The sequence below is a fragment of the Strix uralensis genome, chromosome 1, assembly GCF_047716275.1.
Source record: "Strix uralensis isolate ZFMK-TIS-50842 chromosome 1, bStrUra1, whole genome shotgun sequence".
NCBI lineage: Eukaryota > Metazoa > Chordata > Aves > Strigiformes > Strigidae > Strix > Strix uralensis.
Genome location: NC_133972.1, coordinates 119567621 through 119585096, shown reverse-complemented (window position 1 = coordinate 119585096; position 17476 = coordinate 119567621). Strand labels below are relative to the sequence as shown.

The 17476-nt window shown below is 38.8% G+C and overlaps 1 protein-coding gene across 2 annotated transcripts in view; it reads left to right on the top strand.

The window, feature by feature from the left end:
- Positions 1-17476, top strand: part of ARHGAP28 (Rho GTPase activating protein 28) — a 74111-nt gene that overhangs the window by 47178 nt on the left and 9457 nt on the right. For both annotated transcript variants that reach the window (XM_074878607.1, XM_074878615.1), the window contains 6 exons: positions 5618-5705; positions 7641-7798; positions 11473-11638; positions 11750-11841; positions 13154-13231; positions 16413-16575. In XM_074878607.1, the coding sequence (XP_074734708.1) occupies positions 5618-5705; positions 7641-7798; positions 11473-11638; positions 11750-11841; positions 13154-13231; positions 16413-16575 (745 nt within the window). The remainder of the gene's footprint in view (positions 1-5617; positions 5706-7640; positions 7799-11472; positions 11639-11749; positions 11842-13153; positions 13232-16412; positions 16576-17476) is intronic.

Sequence of the window (17476 nt, the reverse complement as noted above, 5' to 3'; positions counted from 1 at the left end):
AGTAGCTAATGCATCCTAGTGAATGCTTTTTAATTTTTATGCATTTTGCAAGTAGCTCATCAAAGCTTCTACCAGACAGGAACCTTCTGCTGACAGTGTACAGACAGCCAGTAGCAGTTCCTGACACTAAGTCCAGACTTTTAATGCTGTATTTTTGAGAGGAAAGGAATAAACCAATTAAAATGGATGGTGCAGTTTTGCAACTAACCTGTAACATAATGTTGTATTTGTTGCCAGCCTTCCTCCTCCAACCTCCTACCAAGACTAACATTTACTCCTTTATTTTTTGGAAATTGGTGAGTTACTCTTGGCAGCTATTCAAATTTTTGCTGGCTTATAGGGACACTTGCTATTTATTCAGCCGTCTCAGCAGTGAAGTAAAACTTCTCTAATGAAGCAACTGGGGTTCAAATATGCATAAGCAATTAAACACCTGTCAGCATGATTGCAACTGGTACACTGGCAGTTACATTTTACTTACGTAGCAAATGAAAAGCTATTATCTGTTAATTTGCTTCATGGCTTCAGAAATGAGCATTACCTCTGGTGATTTCATCCACTTTTCCCTGAGGATAGCTCTAAATGAACCAATTCCTATCCCTACACATTTTGATTTTGGTGAATGCAGTCAACTGTGTGAGTTTAGTCCAATGCTTAAAGCAACACGCATGACTTTACACATGTCACTCATGATATCTTAAATGGGAGTTGCCAATAAGCTCACAAGCTCACCTTTGAAGTTAATAGTAAAGTTTTTGCCATTAAAAAACTCCATGAAACTCTTTTTCATTATGAAATTGCTTTGTGCTTTTCTATTTGTCCTAACTTCTCAAGGATTGTCATCCTGGATTAATTTAAAACAAAAAAATTGGGAAACAGAATTGTAGTCACATAGTTATATTAAAATTACAAAGATATAGTGGTTGGGTAGTTAACTTATTTGTCTCCAATTTAAGTATCTGGTCTTTTTTGAACCTCTTGTACATATCCCACAAATATATCCAAAAGCATCCAGTAGTTTCCTGTGGGCAGAGTTTCTTGCATGAGAAATCATCAGGCATGTTTGCATGAACATTAAAAAGCTGATGGCACTTCTTATTGGGTTAGCACACTTCTCTTGATTCAGGTATTGGTAAACATTAATGTGTTTAAAATTTTCAAAAATTATAATAAACCTTAAGTTTCCTAATAAATCAGCCAAATAAATGTTGTACCCGTTCTCTCAGATGGGCACATTATTGATCTGGTTTTGACCTGCTTATGTTTCAACTCTGTTTCTCACTTGCTAAACGAATCGGGAGCTTCAGAGCCATTGCCCTTCAAATCTCTATCTTACCTCCTCTGAAATTCAGTTCACTTACTAGTTCTGCATTGTGAAAGTCTGAAAGATAAGACCAGACCGAATAAGTAATTAAGACTTCTAATTCTTCTTCACACAAAAATATGCAGTTCTGCATGGTACTTACCTAAATGCTAAACACAAATACAGCTGCAGAGCACACCATCACCTCCCTCCAATGGACTGCAAAACAGATCATATTTCTAAAAGCCTCCAAGGTTCCCAATACCCTTTTGCCATTCGTATTCACCATTGCTTTTATCTCTACTGCTTATTATGGGATTTAGAAACTTTGTCCTAATTATCAGCTCCTCAGGGATAAACACACTGCAAGGGGGCTTGTGCCCCGACCGGGTTTCCCGAGCAGTCCTTTCTCAGGGGGTGTCAGCTGAAGCAGTCCCCTATGCTCTGCTGCCTCTTTGGGCATGGCACTACAGCTGTTGGTGAATCTTTGTGATGAATCAGTTTGGGAAAGTGATCCGCATTAAAAACAACCCAGCCAAAAAATGAAGAGCCACAGAACAGGGAGGGGTAAATCTTTTCAGCACAGCTGCTGAAGAGAGGCTGGTAAAAAGACTGCTTGAAATGACGTGCTGGAGTTTTGCTTTCCCACCCTGCTTTTTAGTTGGGAAGGGAAGAAATACACATGTTGCAAATAGCAAAACAGCTATAACTGTTTCACATAACTCTATAATCCTCCCCATTAAGAGGTTGGATTTACACCTCCTTCCCAACAACCTAAGCATTACAAGGAGCCTAGAGGGATGGGTCACAGGATGGATTACTCTCTTCTGTGGCTAATGATGAGAGAAAAGGTGATTAGCTCAGTGACTAGAGTTACCTGAGATGAGATTTAGGGGACCACTGAAGAGGCATAAATAGTTGTTATCCGGGGGGGGGGGCGGGGTGGGGGGCGAGAAAGAGAGAGAGGTTTGCCCTAATTTCTTCTCTTTATTCTGGAAAAAAACCTTCCTGCTAGACATTTTGCTATTGCTGCCTGGTGACCAGCCTCTGTGAGGGTCAACACAGAGCAAAGGGTGCTTTTCCTTCATCCTGCCTTTGAGGTTCACCCCCTCAGAGAGTGTTCCCTCAACAGTCCAAGTGGACTGGAATGAAAGGAAATGAAGCCATATTTCCTTTTTTTGTTTGGTGGTATTTAGGTTTTTTTCTGTTGCCCACCCTGGAAAGGCGCCATGATCCCTGGGGGCAAAATGCAGGACCTGTGGTACCTGACCCCTCTGAGGGTGATGCCTTGGCAGAGCAGCCAGCCCCAGCTGAAGAAGTGCCTCTGCTCTGCTTTGGACAGGCCTACATGCAGCAGGCTCAACTGACAGCCATGTTACTGAGATTTAAATTGGATGGTTTATTAATCACACTGCCCTGATTTTCCTTACTGCTGGTACCCCGCTGCTTCCATCAGAAGCTGTCGGCTCTGCTAGTGCCCAAAGCCTAGAAAAATCAGCAGCAGAATAAAAATAGGGGCGGAACATTGATTTTGTTATTGGAGGGAGGAAATGAAGCATTATGCTCATTAACAGCCCAACCCTGTACTTTGTGAACAGCTAAAACTCCTCAAGAGTTTTAGGAGCATTTTACTTAAGCAATGCATAAGAAAATCATGTCCTAATTAAAGAATAATCACAGATTAACCCAGAGCTATTTGCATGAAAAGGCACTTGTGATGACAGTGCCTGGAAATATGAATATATCCAAAGCATGGGCAGCTTGTATCCTGACCAGAGCTATAAGGCTATCCTCTTTTGCCTTTATTTCCTTTAACTGCAGGGCTGACAATAAAATTTGGTTGCTTTGGTGCTCCAATTATTTGTTTTTATATATTCTACAATGAGGGTACCTACTAAAGAACTATCTACCTCATCTCCATCTTTTTCTTGCTCTTCTGGTTTCCTCTTCCCATTGGAAATTCCTGTGTACATCATGTCAGTAAACACTGGGTTCGTTTTTAGTATCAGATAATGAGAACTGTCTAATGAATCACTTTCAGTCAGAAATCAGGATATGAGAAGTCTTGCCTTCACTGAAGCCCCAGTCAAATGAATAAAGCTGTCCTGACTTAGTTAAGGACACAGTTTGACTCTTGGCTTTTCACATTAATTAAGACATGAGCCTCCAAAGTTTTTTAATCTTCTTTTTTTACTAAAGAAATAATCTGGATCTTTAAATTTCATGCATTAAAAAGGTTTTATTCTCAGTCTTCCCTTTCTTTTTATCATATTATCCTAATGTTTAAAAAAGGGGGGGGGGGGGGGGAGGTGTTGGTCTTGTTTGGAAGAGATTTTCACAAGAGACATAGATTTGGCTTTTTTATGCACTCTCACTGTGGAGGCTGGGAGATGACACCAAGAATATGACATTTTTAGCTACCCCTCATATTGTACATGGTTCACGTTATTCAATTACCACAAGGTAAAGCAGCCTGTTGCAAGCTGTTGCAAGCACTGCTGGGCATGAAGCAGAGCTGTGCTGTCAGCTCCCCTCTGCCAGCTCCTCTGTGCTTAGCCAAACCTGACTACTGCAGCTGCTTCACTATTAAGCTCACCTGTGTAATAAGGCTGGAAGGATTTTTTTTCTTAATGAACTTGATTCACTGTAAATCTATTCTGAATACTATTCTCAGGGTTAGACATTTTGAGCAGTAAAAGTAGATGAGCCAGTTGTTAATGTCTACCATTAATTTCTCCATCTGGATCTTAAGCAGTAGAATAACTACTTTTATGTTTGATTTTCCCACATTGATGAGGCAAATTCAACCATCCCCTCCACTTCCATACTTCCACCTGAAATTTATAATGGTTTTTTATGTTGTAAAACCCTTTGTGTAAATGTTACAGTATTTTATCATAAAAGCATCCTAACAGTTCTCCTTTTAAAAAAAAAAATCAATGGTCCTTACAGTCTTCTGGCAAAGGAAATCCATGTGACTCAAATCCTGTTTGCTATCAAGTTTGCAAGCCATTGAATGGACTCTCTCAGGAGAGATTTTGTTCATGTTATATTTGGTTTTGTTACCCAAATCGCTCAGAGGATGACTGAATAAAACAACTGCAACACTGTTTCAGGCTTCCAATTGGAAGAGATGCCTGTCTTTTAAAAAGCTGACATTTTTTTAACAGCCTGAACGCTGCTCCTGTGTATTGGCTACAAATGGGGAAGACAAAATTTATGCCCTGAGGCATTGCTGCTTGTTGATAAACAGCCAATTAAGCAATTTAAAGGGTATTTTAAAGAGTGGTTGTTGTGCGCTTATTGGGGCCTTCAGCTGCAGGTTCAGCTGGAAAGCTGGGACTGCTCCACCAGGCTTGGGGGTGGGGGGTGAGGCAGCAGGTTTGAGAATGGGAGGGGGCTCCAAGACCTCCCACCAGGATGCAAAGGACAGCAGAAAAAATACAAGGCTGGTTTGGGACATTATAGTTATTTTCACTGAGTACTAATCAGAGCATTTTTTAAATTCCTGACCTTTTACTTTTTAACCAAGAACATGCAGATGAGCTGCTACTACCCCATATACACACACTCAGATTTGGCTTTATGAGTCCCAAAACTGCTGAGAACAAGGGTAAGACTCCGCTGCCAAGAAGAGGTGACAGTGCTTGAAAGTCACCCCCTGGCCTCCAACTCCAAGCCCCTTCTCTGCTGTGCCAGACACACTTCCCCCATTTTCACACAGTACAGAATGATTTCTGGAGCAGAAGGAAATGAATTTAATGATAGAAAACATCTTTTTTCCCTAAAACTGTTTTTGCAGTTCACTGATAAAGTGCTAGTACATAACCTATGGGAGGACATTCGTCCATTAATAATTTGCCGGTGCCTAAATCCCAAAGGCCGGTGAACAGCCTGATTTCTGACAGGTGCCTGGGAACAGTGCATATTCGTGTGTCAGAGAGTCCCCAAAAAGATTTGTGGCCAAAATGATTAGAAGTAGGATGGATTACAATTTGATGAGGACCTTTCACTTAGTGCAATTATGTACAGCAATTTACTTAGCTAATTTCAGCCGTTATATAGGACAGGACTCATTAGCCACAGCGAGCTGCAATATTACCGACCTCAATATCATCCAAATCTGTGCAGCCTTGGGAATATTAATTCTCAGGCTTGGCTATGAAAAATGTACTCTGGCGAATCACAACAGGTTGTTTAAACTTGGCAAAAGAGTGTAAGCTGAGAATGATACGCTGTTGCTTGAACTGTAGCAGTTTCTGTCCATAGACGTTTACCTTCACTGCAGTCTGATCATTTTTCCTTGCCTATCAGCCCACATTTGAGACAGTTCCAGTGTCACCAGTTCCTTCTAATGGTATCCAGCTTCCTGGGCAGAAGCCAGTTTGGAAATCAGTTAGCTGTGAGTATGCCAACATGTAACCAGTGTTCACTTCCTCCTAGGAAAATGATAGACAGAAAGATCCTTTTGTGTTTCAGAGGTTAGTCCCCTCTTTCACACTGGGGCTGTGCTGCATATATTTCCTTAAAATCGTTGTTGGCTTATTGTCATGCAGGAACCAAAGTTTCCCATTCAAGACCAGTGTTGTACAGCACAGACTGCTGCCCTTGAGGCATCAGTGTCTAAAAAGTACTGACCATTGCAAGGCTGGGAATGTAAAAATAACCTCTAAACAACATGGTGCAGAATTTGTCCAAAATATGTCAGCAGTGTATTTTCTTGTTGCAAATCATGACAAGAAAGATGCATATTTCCTTCACATTTCTTCTCCAGTACTGCAGAAACTGTAGTATTAGAAATTTATCATTTTTCTGGTTCTCTCCTGTTATTCTGATCTGCTAATGGTGTTATTTTGGACATCCCTTAAACACTTTGCTCTGACAGTGACTGGCAGTGCTAATGAACATGATAGCTCTGCTCTACTCGGTGTCTGGATAACTGTCATCAACCTTCCACGGAAATGTCCATCTTTTATTTTGAAAGCTCTTTCCATCACCATTGTTCAGGGCTTAACTAAAGGGATATTAATACCTGGGTTTCTAAACTAGTCCCTTAAATGTTTATCTCTGGATATAGTGCCACAGACATTTTCCAAAAGCTGCTCTGCTGATACCTCTGCTCTGCAAGCAGTTGTATGAGAACAGAAGGGGAACCAAATGGCCCAGGGTACCATGGACAGTCTGTGGTCCCAGGTTCAAGGGTGGAAAGAGAGATGGAAAACATCTTAAATGGCTTGCCCATTAGGTAACATCTAAGGTCACAGTTCAGAAGGCAGAAGCCACTTAATAACACACTTAGCTTTTTCATACCAGACTTACAAAACAAAGGGTGTTGCAAAAAAATGTTTAAGTCCCTGTATCTGTAAATGCACCGATTCAAAAATCATGGGGCACGCACATGTTTATAAAACATGTAATGCTTTTTAATTCACTTTCTGATTTCCATGGCTTTTGAATGCACTTGGGTCATGTTAGTAAACTCCTCTGCAGTCCTGGGGGCTGAAATTTTATTTCACTTTCAGTGAAAATTATGATTTTGTTCCAATCACATGAGCAAAGGAGCTGGACCTTAAGGGAAACCTAAAAATTGTCCTGAGATGTGAGAGATCAGTCATGAAAGTTGGCAACACTGGAACTCATGCGTGTTATCACACTTTGGACTCCATGACAATAGGGTATTTCTGTTCTTGATTGTACTGGTTTCAAAAATTTTCCTCTGGCATCCACTTTCAGGAGGCAACTAAATTTTAGAGTAGAGCAATAAGTCATTTCACAATATCTACCAGAAATTCCAGTAGATATAGTGTTTTTCAAACTGGAAGATTGTATATTGCGTCCTGTACGTTGCTACACACCTAAACTAGCAACTGTGAGAAATATATGTATGTGAGCACATAAAATATATGCACAATGTATTATGACTGTAAAAAAGTCAACAGTGATCTGAAAAACTGTGTCAACAGCATTTTTCTGTCAGGAACTTTTATTTTTAGTTGTTCATTAGACAAGTGCCACCACAGTTTGCTGGCCTGGGTAGACAAGGACGGAGTACAAAACCTAGATAATTCCTGGTAAACAGGAAGTTCCAGCTTGACTATCTTTCTCACGAAAAGCAACAAGTTAAATAATCTAAAATGAAAATAGGAATTTTATTTCTGAGGGGTTATTTCCTCTAGACAAAACAGGAACATGCTGTGGTTTACACTGAAATTCCTCTTTGAAGCACTTCCTTTATTACTTTCTCAAGATTTTTGTCATCTTGGTTCAATTTTTTAATGTCTCTGTACTAAATGCAAGCATACATTCAGCATTCAGATATAATTTCCCTTATTTTCAGCTAATAGCTGTCTAGACTGCGGACTAGATAAAGGCAGCCCATCCATAACAGAAGAGCTCTCCTATGAGGTCTCTTTCTCAGAATCCATTACGATCTTCGCAAAAACCCAAGAATGGCCGAAAAACCAGAGGTTCAAAAAGGAAGACTCTGCTTTGCCTGTAAGTTTGCTCTCAACATATTTCCTGAATTGTTTTCTTTAATGCAGTAATTTCTTACTTTATATCCCCAGCACACTGGAGTCTGTTAAGATACATTAGCTGTCTTTTGCGATGTGTGCTTTATAGAGACCTCCCGCTGTGCCTGCCTACTGCTTGTGACTGATCCCAGAGAGGCACCAAAGCTAATCTGGATATAAAAGCCTGGTTTTTACTTGTAACTATCACAAATTAATATGTGGAACTCTGTCCACAAATATTGCATCATCCACACATTTTTCATATAGAAATAAAGACCAGTTACTGGCACTAAAACTACCAATCATTTTCATTACTGGTCTGCTTTCTGACTTTATTCCCCCCAGATTATCTGCCTTTGTTAACACATGGATTTAAAACTGCTTCACGAATGAAAGGAGGAAAGCAAGCCTTAGTCCTGCAGCAGTACTGATCATCTCCAATCAGTATTCAGTGCAATTACGCTATGGAAAGTACTACATGAACGGTTAAAGGAAAGTTTATCGTATCATATCATTCAGCCAGACATACACTGAGCAGTAGTGTCATTATCTGGAATTATTTCTTGAAGTCAAGGAAGTCAGTTTTCTATTTCTATCAGCCCTCACAACTTCCAGTACTGAAAACTGGAGCATTAACTTTGTACTTCAGATGCCACCTTTTAGTGAAATGTATGAAATTATGTGGAAGCATTTCCTGAATGTTATGATGTCCTGAGGTCCTGAACTAATCTGGAATTGTTACTATCCACACAGACATTGAATTCTCTGAGAATTATCCATTTGTCCATCTCAGGCACCACCAAGGAAGAAGAACCTGAGATGCAGAAGTAAGCTTCCATTTTGAAAGGAGGGATAAGACACCAAGTAGATTACAACTGGTGTGAAATCCCTGTGCTGTAGTGTTTCTGGGTTTTTTGTGGTGGGAATGACTTAGTGTCCTGTGGAGAGTAAGGATATTTCTGCATTCGTCATGATTTTGGCAAACCATAGGTTTAATCCTTGCTCCTTGTAATAGCAAACCTAGGATCCCAGCCTTCACTACAACACATATGCATGCGCGCGCGCACACACACACACACACACACACAGAAATTGTTCTTTGCAACAGTTCGGACAATTTCCAGTCGATAGAGCAGGGAAACTGGTGAAACTGGTGACACACAGGGAAAAGAAGATGTCACATTGAATATCATGGACCTGTGGATGCATAATTGAATAGTATTAGAAAAGGCCAGCACTGTGCTGAAGATAAACTATGCTGCATGCAGTACATAATTTTGTGTGCTCGGAAGAGTACACAAGACATATGCCAGGTCACCACAGACAGATAGTTTCTGAATAAAGTCAACAATTGTAGCTGTTGACATTAACATTCTTACTTCACATGCTGCCTCTCATGGTATTTGTTTTTTCCCATAATGGCTCATATTTTAATGGGCCCCAGCAAAACAATCACCTCTTGCTCTGTTACACAGAGTGACCAGTCACCTACACTCTGAAAGACTGTCCCTCCTTCCTCTAGGCTGGCCAGCAGGTCCAGAATGAAGTCTACACAACATCATACTCTCTCCAGGGCAGGTCTGACACAATAATAAAACCAAATTCATCAATGGCTTATACTAAGCAGCACAGAGAGAGATTATATATCATAAAATAGCATGTCCTCTGCAGCTCCCAGAAGAGCCAACTCAACATCACTGTCTGCACAGGGTTAGATGCAACTTCCCCAGTGTGGGACCATGGTCGATGTGACTTAGTTGAAGATATTACAGAACTAAGAGTCAGTAAGTGTTACAGGCCCCTCTTAATATATTGTATAATTCCACACAGAAACAACATGTCACACAATGTTAGACATAAACATTAGCCAAAACTCTGGTAATCTAATTTCAGGATAGCACAGCCTGCTTCAGTGCTCCATATTGTGACTCTACTGTTTGTAAGAAAAATCACCAGAAAATTATGACACAAGGCAGAAGAAAGAGGCCCAGCCCCAAACTTTGTGTTAACATTGCATCACATAGTGACCCTAGGAGTCAACTAGACACCATGAAAAATCAATGTAGCTATCCTTTATAATCAGTTTTGGAGTGTTTGTCATTTTTTCTTGGCAAACATACTTTTTCTCCTTCCCCTCAGAAAATATGTGTGCACTGTGTGTTGTTCTTATTTTCAAGATGATTTATTGTGCTTTGACTGCTTTTGGACTTTTTGCATCACAAGAACCAAAATGCATAGATATACTTTAGTATTTTATGTGTCTTCAGAAGACTATCCTCCATGTAGCTTTTGTTACATTATTAAGTCTCGGCGTAAGAGTAACAGTGGAATTGCTGCACTCTGGGAAGGGAAGATTCTGGCCTAAAATGCCCCAGACAGCACGTAAATTAGTTATTCTGTCCTCTACACTCTTTCTTCTCCAATTATGATTAACCTTTATTAAAAGACCATGTGCCATGTGATTTAGGAAGTCCTAACCTACATGATCTAGATGTCCTTTGTCCTCTCTTATTTTTGAAATCTGGTGTAAATGTAATTCTTTTTTTTTGTTTGCTTTTTTCTTAATCTGTTTGACTGGCTTCATGTAAAGAAGAGTTAAACCTATTAAATCCAAATTTTTTTAAAAAAAGGGAGGACTGGGCTGAAATCTCCAGAATCAAAACATTATTAAAGGCTGGGTTTCCACTCAGTTCCCTAAAGAGAGGAGATGACTTGTAATGTTATTTATTTATACCTCTGACTAACAATTACTGATTTAAATTACAGCTAAATTTTAAAAAAGCATACAATACCAAAGATCCACAGTTCTTTGAAAAGCATGGTTTTTACTATAACTTTGTTATTATGTTTAACAATTATGTCAAAAACTGATAGGTATTTGTTCTTTTCAACATTTGTACAAATGCTTCTGTCATGATGCAACACTCTTGGCTCTGGTCCATGACATTGCAGTTTCTAAAATATGTAGACATCTTCACATGCCCCCAAATTACTAAGTATCATTAGTTCAAGCCTACTTGAATAAATTATTTCTTATCTGCTGGGAGTCCTGTTTCTAAGCCTGAATGCTTCTTGAGTAATAAAAGTTACCAGTACATTGGCAGGTTGTCATCAGGACTAAGTGATTTTGCTTCTGGGCTTTTCCTCAGATCTTTAGTTTGAAGTCTCCTATAAGACCTCATAAATTAATAGTAATATGCAGAGCAGGCATGGATTCATTACACACACACATGATTGATATACAACCATATCCATGATGAAATGTCAGCTACTTCAACAGCATTCAGAGACGCTCTGGGGGAGGCAGAAGCAGAGCAAAATATTTACATCCTGATAAAACTGAGCAAAAGTTGAAGTAGCACATAGCTCATTTGTCCCAGCTGGAGTACAGGCACTGAGATTAACACCTCTGCTCCAGCACCACTTATCAGTCAAACTTTAAGGGAACATGATGAGCAAGAAGGTCAATTTTATGTTTCAGATAGATGCAAGTTATGTCAACGTACCAGGCCAACATATAGGGTTGTAGTTCACCTCTTTGGTGTTATCCATCTACCCTAATATGACTTCCTATCATATACAGGCATCTCTTTCAAAACAAAAAATCACTTCCTATAATTGTTGTACAAATAAAAATGTGACTCATCTCTACTGTAGAAATTCATTGTTCGGAAAAGCCGGTTTGGACTGACAGACGTTGGAGACCTCTCTCCTGAAGACATGAAGAAGATCCGCTACCTCTCCCTGATTGAGCTAACAGCCTTCTATGATGCACTGGGGGTGGAGCTGAAGAGGAACCGCGCAGAGAGGGTGCGGGGACGAGGTACTGTGCTGTGGCATCCCCATGGTGGCCACCTGGGTGCTGCTCAGGGTTGAGAGGAGACATGTACGAGGCTGTTTCCTCTTTCTCACATTTGTTGTTATTATTTTTAAGAAAATGGTCTGTTTGGAGTCCCTCTCACCATACTGCTGGAGAATGATCAAAAGAAGGTTCCTGGAATAAAAGTTCCCCTTATTTTTCAAAAAGTGAGTATAACTCAGCCTGCTCAGCCACCAAGATTTGCTTTTCCATCATTTTCATTGACACTCAGAAGAGTGTCATATAAGAGAAGATGCAGGCTTTACAGACTTGAAGGTGTCTACAGGTTGTCTATCTATATGTTATGGTTTGAAAACCTTGTGACAAGGAGAAAAAATTTGTTCCTTTTGTGTGTTTTATCTGTGGTGAGGACCTCTTTCGATTTTTGTAATTATATGATAACATAAAGGAAACTTCGGGAAACATATGTCTGGTTTTCTGTTTCCCTTTTTCATTAAATTAAAGAGTCATGCAAAATTGTGTGTGTATTCAGAAGTGTCAGAGATGAGTTGTCTCAGGAGTTTTAATTTCACATGTATTCAAACTGCTATTATTTTCAGAATGGAAGTGGTATCTTCTCATTAAGGTTTGTATGACAAGACAACATCATTTATATAGGTCATTTGACAGTACAATGACATCCAGTAGATGTCTTGGAGACAGGTACACAGACACAAGCACACAAGCAATTACACATGTTTATATGGACTTGAAAGTTTCAATTTCCCTGTAAATACTGACAAAAGGGGAAGTGGTGTGGAGTGTCAGGGGAAAGACTGGCACGACTTGAATATTTACATGACTTTGCAATCAACTCCACAGCTCCCCTGTCAAGATACCATGGGAAATTAGAAGGATCCAACAGCTAGGGTGGGAAGCAGAGCTGGTGAGGAAAATCCAGAGGTGTATAAATAAATGCTAGGAAATTTTTTTTCTTATTTTAAATTATGTTAAATCAAAACATTTTTTTTTTTTAATAAAGAATTAGAGTGAAAAGTCTATTCTTCTATTCACAGAAATTTCAAAATAAAATATTCTGGGATCATTTTCTAATCTGAGTTCTCAGTTCCCAGAAACATATGTTATCTATAGAACTTTCCATTGTGCTTCTCGGAGAAAAACTTAAACATTTCTCAGAGGTTAATTATCCCTCAAAACATCATTGTGTTTTACCCAGCGTATCTGCCCTTTTATTAATATGTTTATATGTTAATTGTTCTATAGCACTGCCAATTCTCAAATCAAGGACAGAGCGGCCTATTATGTTGTCAGTTTTCCGTACTCTGCATACTCTGTATTTCAGGGTCAGGAATCAGGAGAACAAATTAGGAAGGTTTATTTACATGAGCTGACTTGTTTTCATTAGCAAATTACATAGAAATGGATCTTTTTCAAATTAGTTTCAAGGATACCTAGATTGAAAAAAAGTATTTTAAGGGCTTATGAGTATTTTCCTGGGTTTTGTTGGTTTTTTTTCAGTTGCTGCTTAAGCTTGAGGAAACAGGTTTAGAAACTGAAGGAATTCTACGAGTGCCTGGATCTGCCTCCAGAGTCAAGGTACATGCTCATGCCAGTTTTCTGTCTCCTGAACTCTATGTAAAATAATACAACACACAGAGTGCACATAAATACTGATGTGTATAGCTCAGCATTTCTGTTCTTACCAGTGAAAGGTCAGATTGGTTCCTGGGAACCAATAAATCACAGAATGTGTGGTCTATTGCTTTGCATTTGTTAATGTTCTATATAAAGCACAGACTTGATGCTGAATGCAGTTTTTCTCCATGAAACATTGAGGGATCCTTTTAGTTCATCTCTGTCATCCAAGATTGCTGTGATCTTATCTCTGTTTTAATTTATTTCAGAAATCCAGATTTGCTAAACTGAGCAAACTTCAGATAAACATCTTATTCCATGTCATTTTAACCTTTGTGTCATTTTATTTCTCATTTATCTTCTGTGATCTTACAATTTCATGTCCCAAGTGAGAGAAATTTGGCCTGTGTTCACAGTTTGGCAGCCTCAAGTACTGCATTTTCACAGGCTATTTATGGGCTATGAACACAGTATAGTTGGTACCAAAAAACTTGACATTGTGGTGCAGTAATGCTTGCAATTGTTTCTCCAGACTAACTTGATTCCAGGAGCTGGAAGCCTTTGGCAGAGGCAAATTAGAGGAACAATTTTTTTTTCTGGGTTTAGTAATGTCTATCTCTTTCCCAGATTTTTGGTTTTTCTAGGTTTTTTTTGGTCTGGTTTAGTCAACTTCTTATAGTGCATCCCAATCCCACCTTGTCATCCTCAGGAAAGCCAGTCTCGCTTTCTGAGGCAAGAAGTCTCAACATTGTGGCAGCCACATAAATATTGGGGATTGCTAAAGGTCGATGGACTGGGGATCATCAAAAATGACTGTACAAGAAAACGTGGCATTAGGTGAAATGCACCAAAGATAGGCAGTAGCATCCCCAGCTCCCTTTGACTCTGTGGATTGATAAAAGCACTCAGCACCTCGCAAAGTGCCACATCTTGCAGAAGGGAGGGAGCTCCTAATTTAGCCTGTACTTTTTAGCTTCCTCATTTTTTCATACAAATACTTAAAGTATTATTTCACACAATCTTGATTTTTCCAGCCTCTCTAGGGAGATTACACAGCAGGACTGTGCTCTAACTAATTAAATTACTTTCATACTCTTTGTATATACTATACCGTGTCTTGTTCACTTCTTATTCACAACCTATATCCAGGGTATGAGATATGACTTTATATGTAATTCTCCTATACTGGGTAGTAAATTAAACTGTCCATATGAAAGTTTTAAATTATTTAAGTTTTGGCTTCGTTTAAATCTGTCCAACAAGCCAACCAGCAAGAGAGAGATTTTTTCAAAGCAGATCCAGATTTCATCCTTCAAAGCATTCATACATTATTATGACATTAGGATTTGAGGGCATTCCAATTTTATTTCAGTCTTGTTTGGAGAAAGAAAAGGCATATGGAAGTGATTAAAGGTTACTTTTCTATAAAGCAAAGAATAGAAGAAATGAATACAAGTTTTCCTCTGTAATCTGGTTTGTAACAAAAGGTCCAGTGAACCAAAAATGTATGATAGTCTACTGTAGGATCAGTCATGTTTAAAAAAAAAATGCAAAAACTTTTTTTAAAAGTACTTAGGTGCATATATATATGTGTATATGGAGGGGGTGAGTGTATAAAATATACATATATGCTTGCCTGTGTGGATATATATATTAAATGTTTATGTTTCAAAAATCTTGCTTTCTATTTCTACATCTTTTTCCCAGTTCTCAGCAGAAAAATGTGGAGCAGTTTTTCTGTCCTCTTGTGTTTTTGATGAGGTGAGGATTTCTGTTCCACATTTTCCAGTCAGTTACCAGGAGAGAATTTAATCCAGGTGTTTGTATGGATTATGTGCAAAGGATGTGAATACAGAGGAAGCTGAGATAGCCCAGATTACAGCCATTAAAATGTGCTAGTAAAAATGAGATTGTAACATTATATACCAAATCCTGAATGACATTTTATTTCCTTTTGTGCCAACCATTCCACTTCATTATGTGTGACCATATTTGATATGCAATTTCCTTCCATTCATGTGAGACACAGTAAACAGAATTCATTTTTAAAAGCTTTTCTGTCTGAATGGACTAAACTTTTTTTGTGTAATATTAAAGTACATTTGACAAAAACATGATCTGAAACCTGAATATTTGCTACAGCTATATTTTGTCATAAATGGTCTCACAAAATCAGCAACAAAATTCCTATGGATAAGGCAGTGTTTGGCCACTAATAATTGTGAAAGCTGCATTATTTATGGGTATCCTGATGTTACAACAGCATCCTTCAGTCTTATTTTTCAATTTGTTACCTAACAAATTTTTGAGGAGCTTGCATTCTCCGAAACAGTAATCTGGGTTTGAAGCCAAACTCTGTTCCTACAAGGAACCTTACTATTTCCCATTCACACATGTGCGTGAAACATTGATTAGTTAACCTGCAGAACTAAACAGACCTCTGTTATAGTGCAAGATGCTGCCATTGGAGAACAAGATGATTAAATGGACACCCAAAATGGTATAATCAATTCTTGTGGTTTTTGAGGGGGTTTTTTGACATGTATTAAGTGAAGGTTTTCTGACAGTAATGGTTTGATACCTTTATTTTTCTACAAAGTGATCAAATCTATTTATATCTATCCTAAAAGAAAACAACCTTCTAAAGACAGGAAGACCTGAAGTTAAAGCCATTTGTTCAAGGCCCATAACTCAGATGCCAACAGACTATCTATCTAGCAAGTTCACTGGCAGTGAGGAAGAAATGCCACTCCTTTTTGATTTAAGGGTCAAAACCTCTGGCGAGTGTTTTAAACAAAAAGAACAGCTGTGCTAAAAATCCTGTTTAACTGAATTTTCTGTTTATAGTTCTAAGACATTGAACAAAATTGTCTTGTTTTAAAATGGTTCAAATGTGTCACTGGCAGAAATCTAGCTATAGCAAACCAAATTTAGCCTGGGTTGCAAAATATCCCCAGGAATCTGATTTGTTTACCTGATCTGAACTCCGCACGACTGTACCTAGACCACTACTGGTTTAGGGGTACTTTAATTTAACTGCAGTGTAAACCTCCCTGTTGTTTGTAATGGGATATCTGAAGTGATCTCAAACTGCTGGGTCAGAAGCAATGATTAAAGGTCAGATGTTCTTTTTATCTTTCAGAATCTCCATCAAGAACTTGAGGCAAAATTTTATGAAGACACGTTTGACTGGGACCAAGTACGAAATAATGATGCAGCAGGACTGCTGAAAATGTTTATAAGAGAACTCCCAAGCCCGCTCTTCACAGTAGAATATCTGCCTGCTTTCATCACGCTAGTGGAAAGTATGTGGAAATGGAGTTAGTATGGACTGATATGAATGTAATAGTAGACATTACATGTTTTTCTCTCTCCGAAGTAGAGAGAAAAAAAACATGTAATTTTTTATCTCACTGAAGCAGAGGGAAAAAAAGCCCAGTGCATTACCTAAACATTTAAATTTTCTGCAAGCTTTCCTTTTCAAATGGAAAAAAGTCTCTGCATTTAGCTAATAGCATAGACTCATCCCATGAATGACACAACTGTTTAATGTAAGATTTGAAACCTGTGAGCAAATGATGGCTGAGCAATGACTTTCATATACAGACTCTGATTCACACAAATTATAGATCTCACAAATGAAAATTTCTGCAAGGTAAACTCAGATCACTGCTCTTTAGCTGATATTCTATCAGATCTATTTTATTCCTCTTAAGGTTTATGCTGAGGTCAGACTATTTGTGCAAAAATACGTGTGATCACAGAAAGATTTAGGCAGTCGAGTTTTGTTTTCAGTGTACATACACCCTCTCATTCTCAGTACATTTTGTTCATTTCTCTTCCAGGAAGAATGCAGTGATACCTTGTCATACCTATTGACTTCATTATAAATTCACTCGTGCTAGGACAGAGTGAAACTATCAGGATGGTGAATTTATTAGGCAAATTGGTACAGAAAACTTAGGACCTTTACATAAGGTTGCAGCCAAGTTTTCAGTGTCTCCATGAGGTAGTTTAAAGGGCACAAGGAGGTTACCCTTTCCTGTAACTTTCACATACCTAAGTGTGCTCCTTGTGAGTCCCAGACTGCATGCAGGTATGATTGCTTAACCGTTTGGAGAAGATTGAAAAGGAGGTGTCTGCACAGACTGAAGTAACTTTATTCCCTACAACAGATACACTGTCCACAACTCACACTCCAAACCT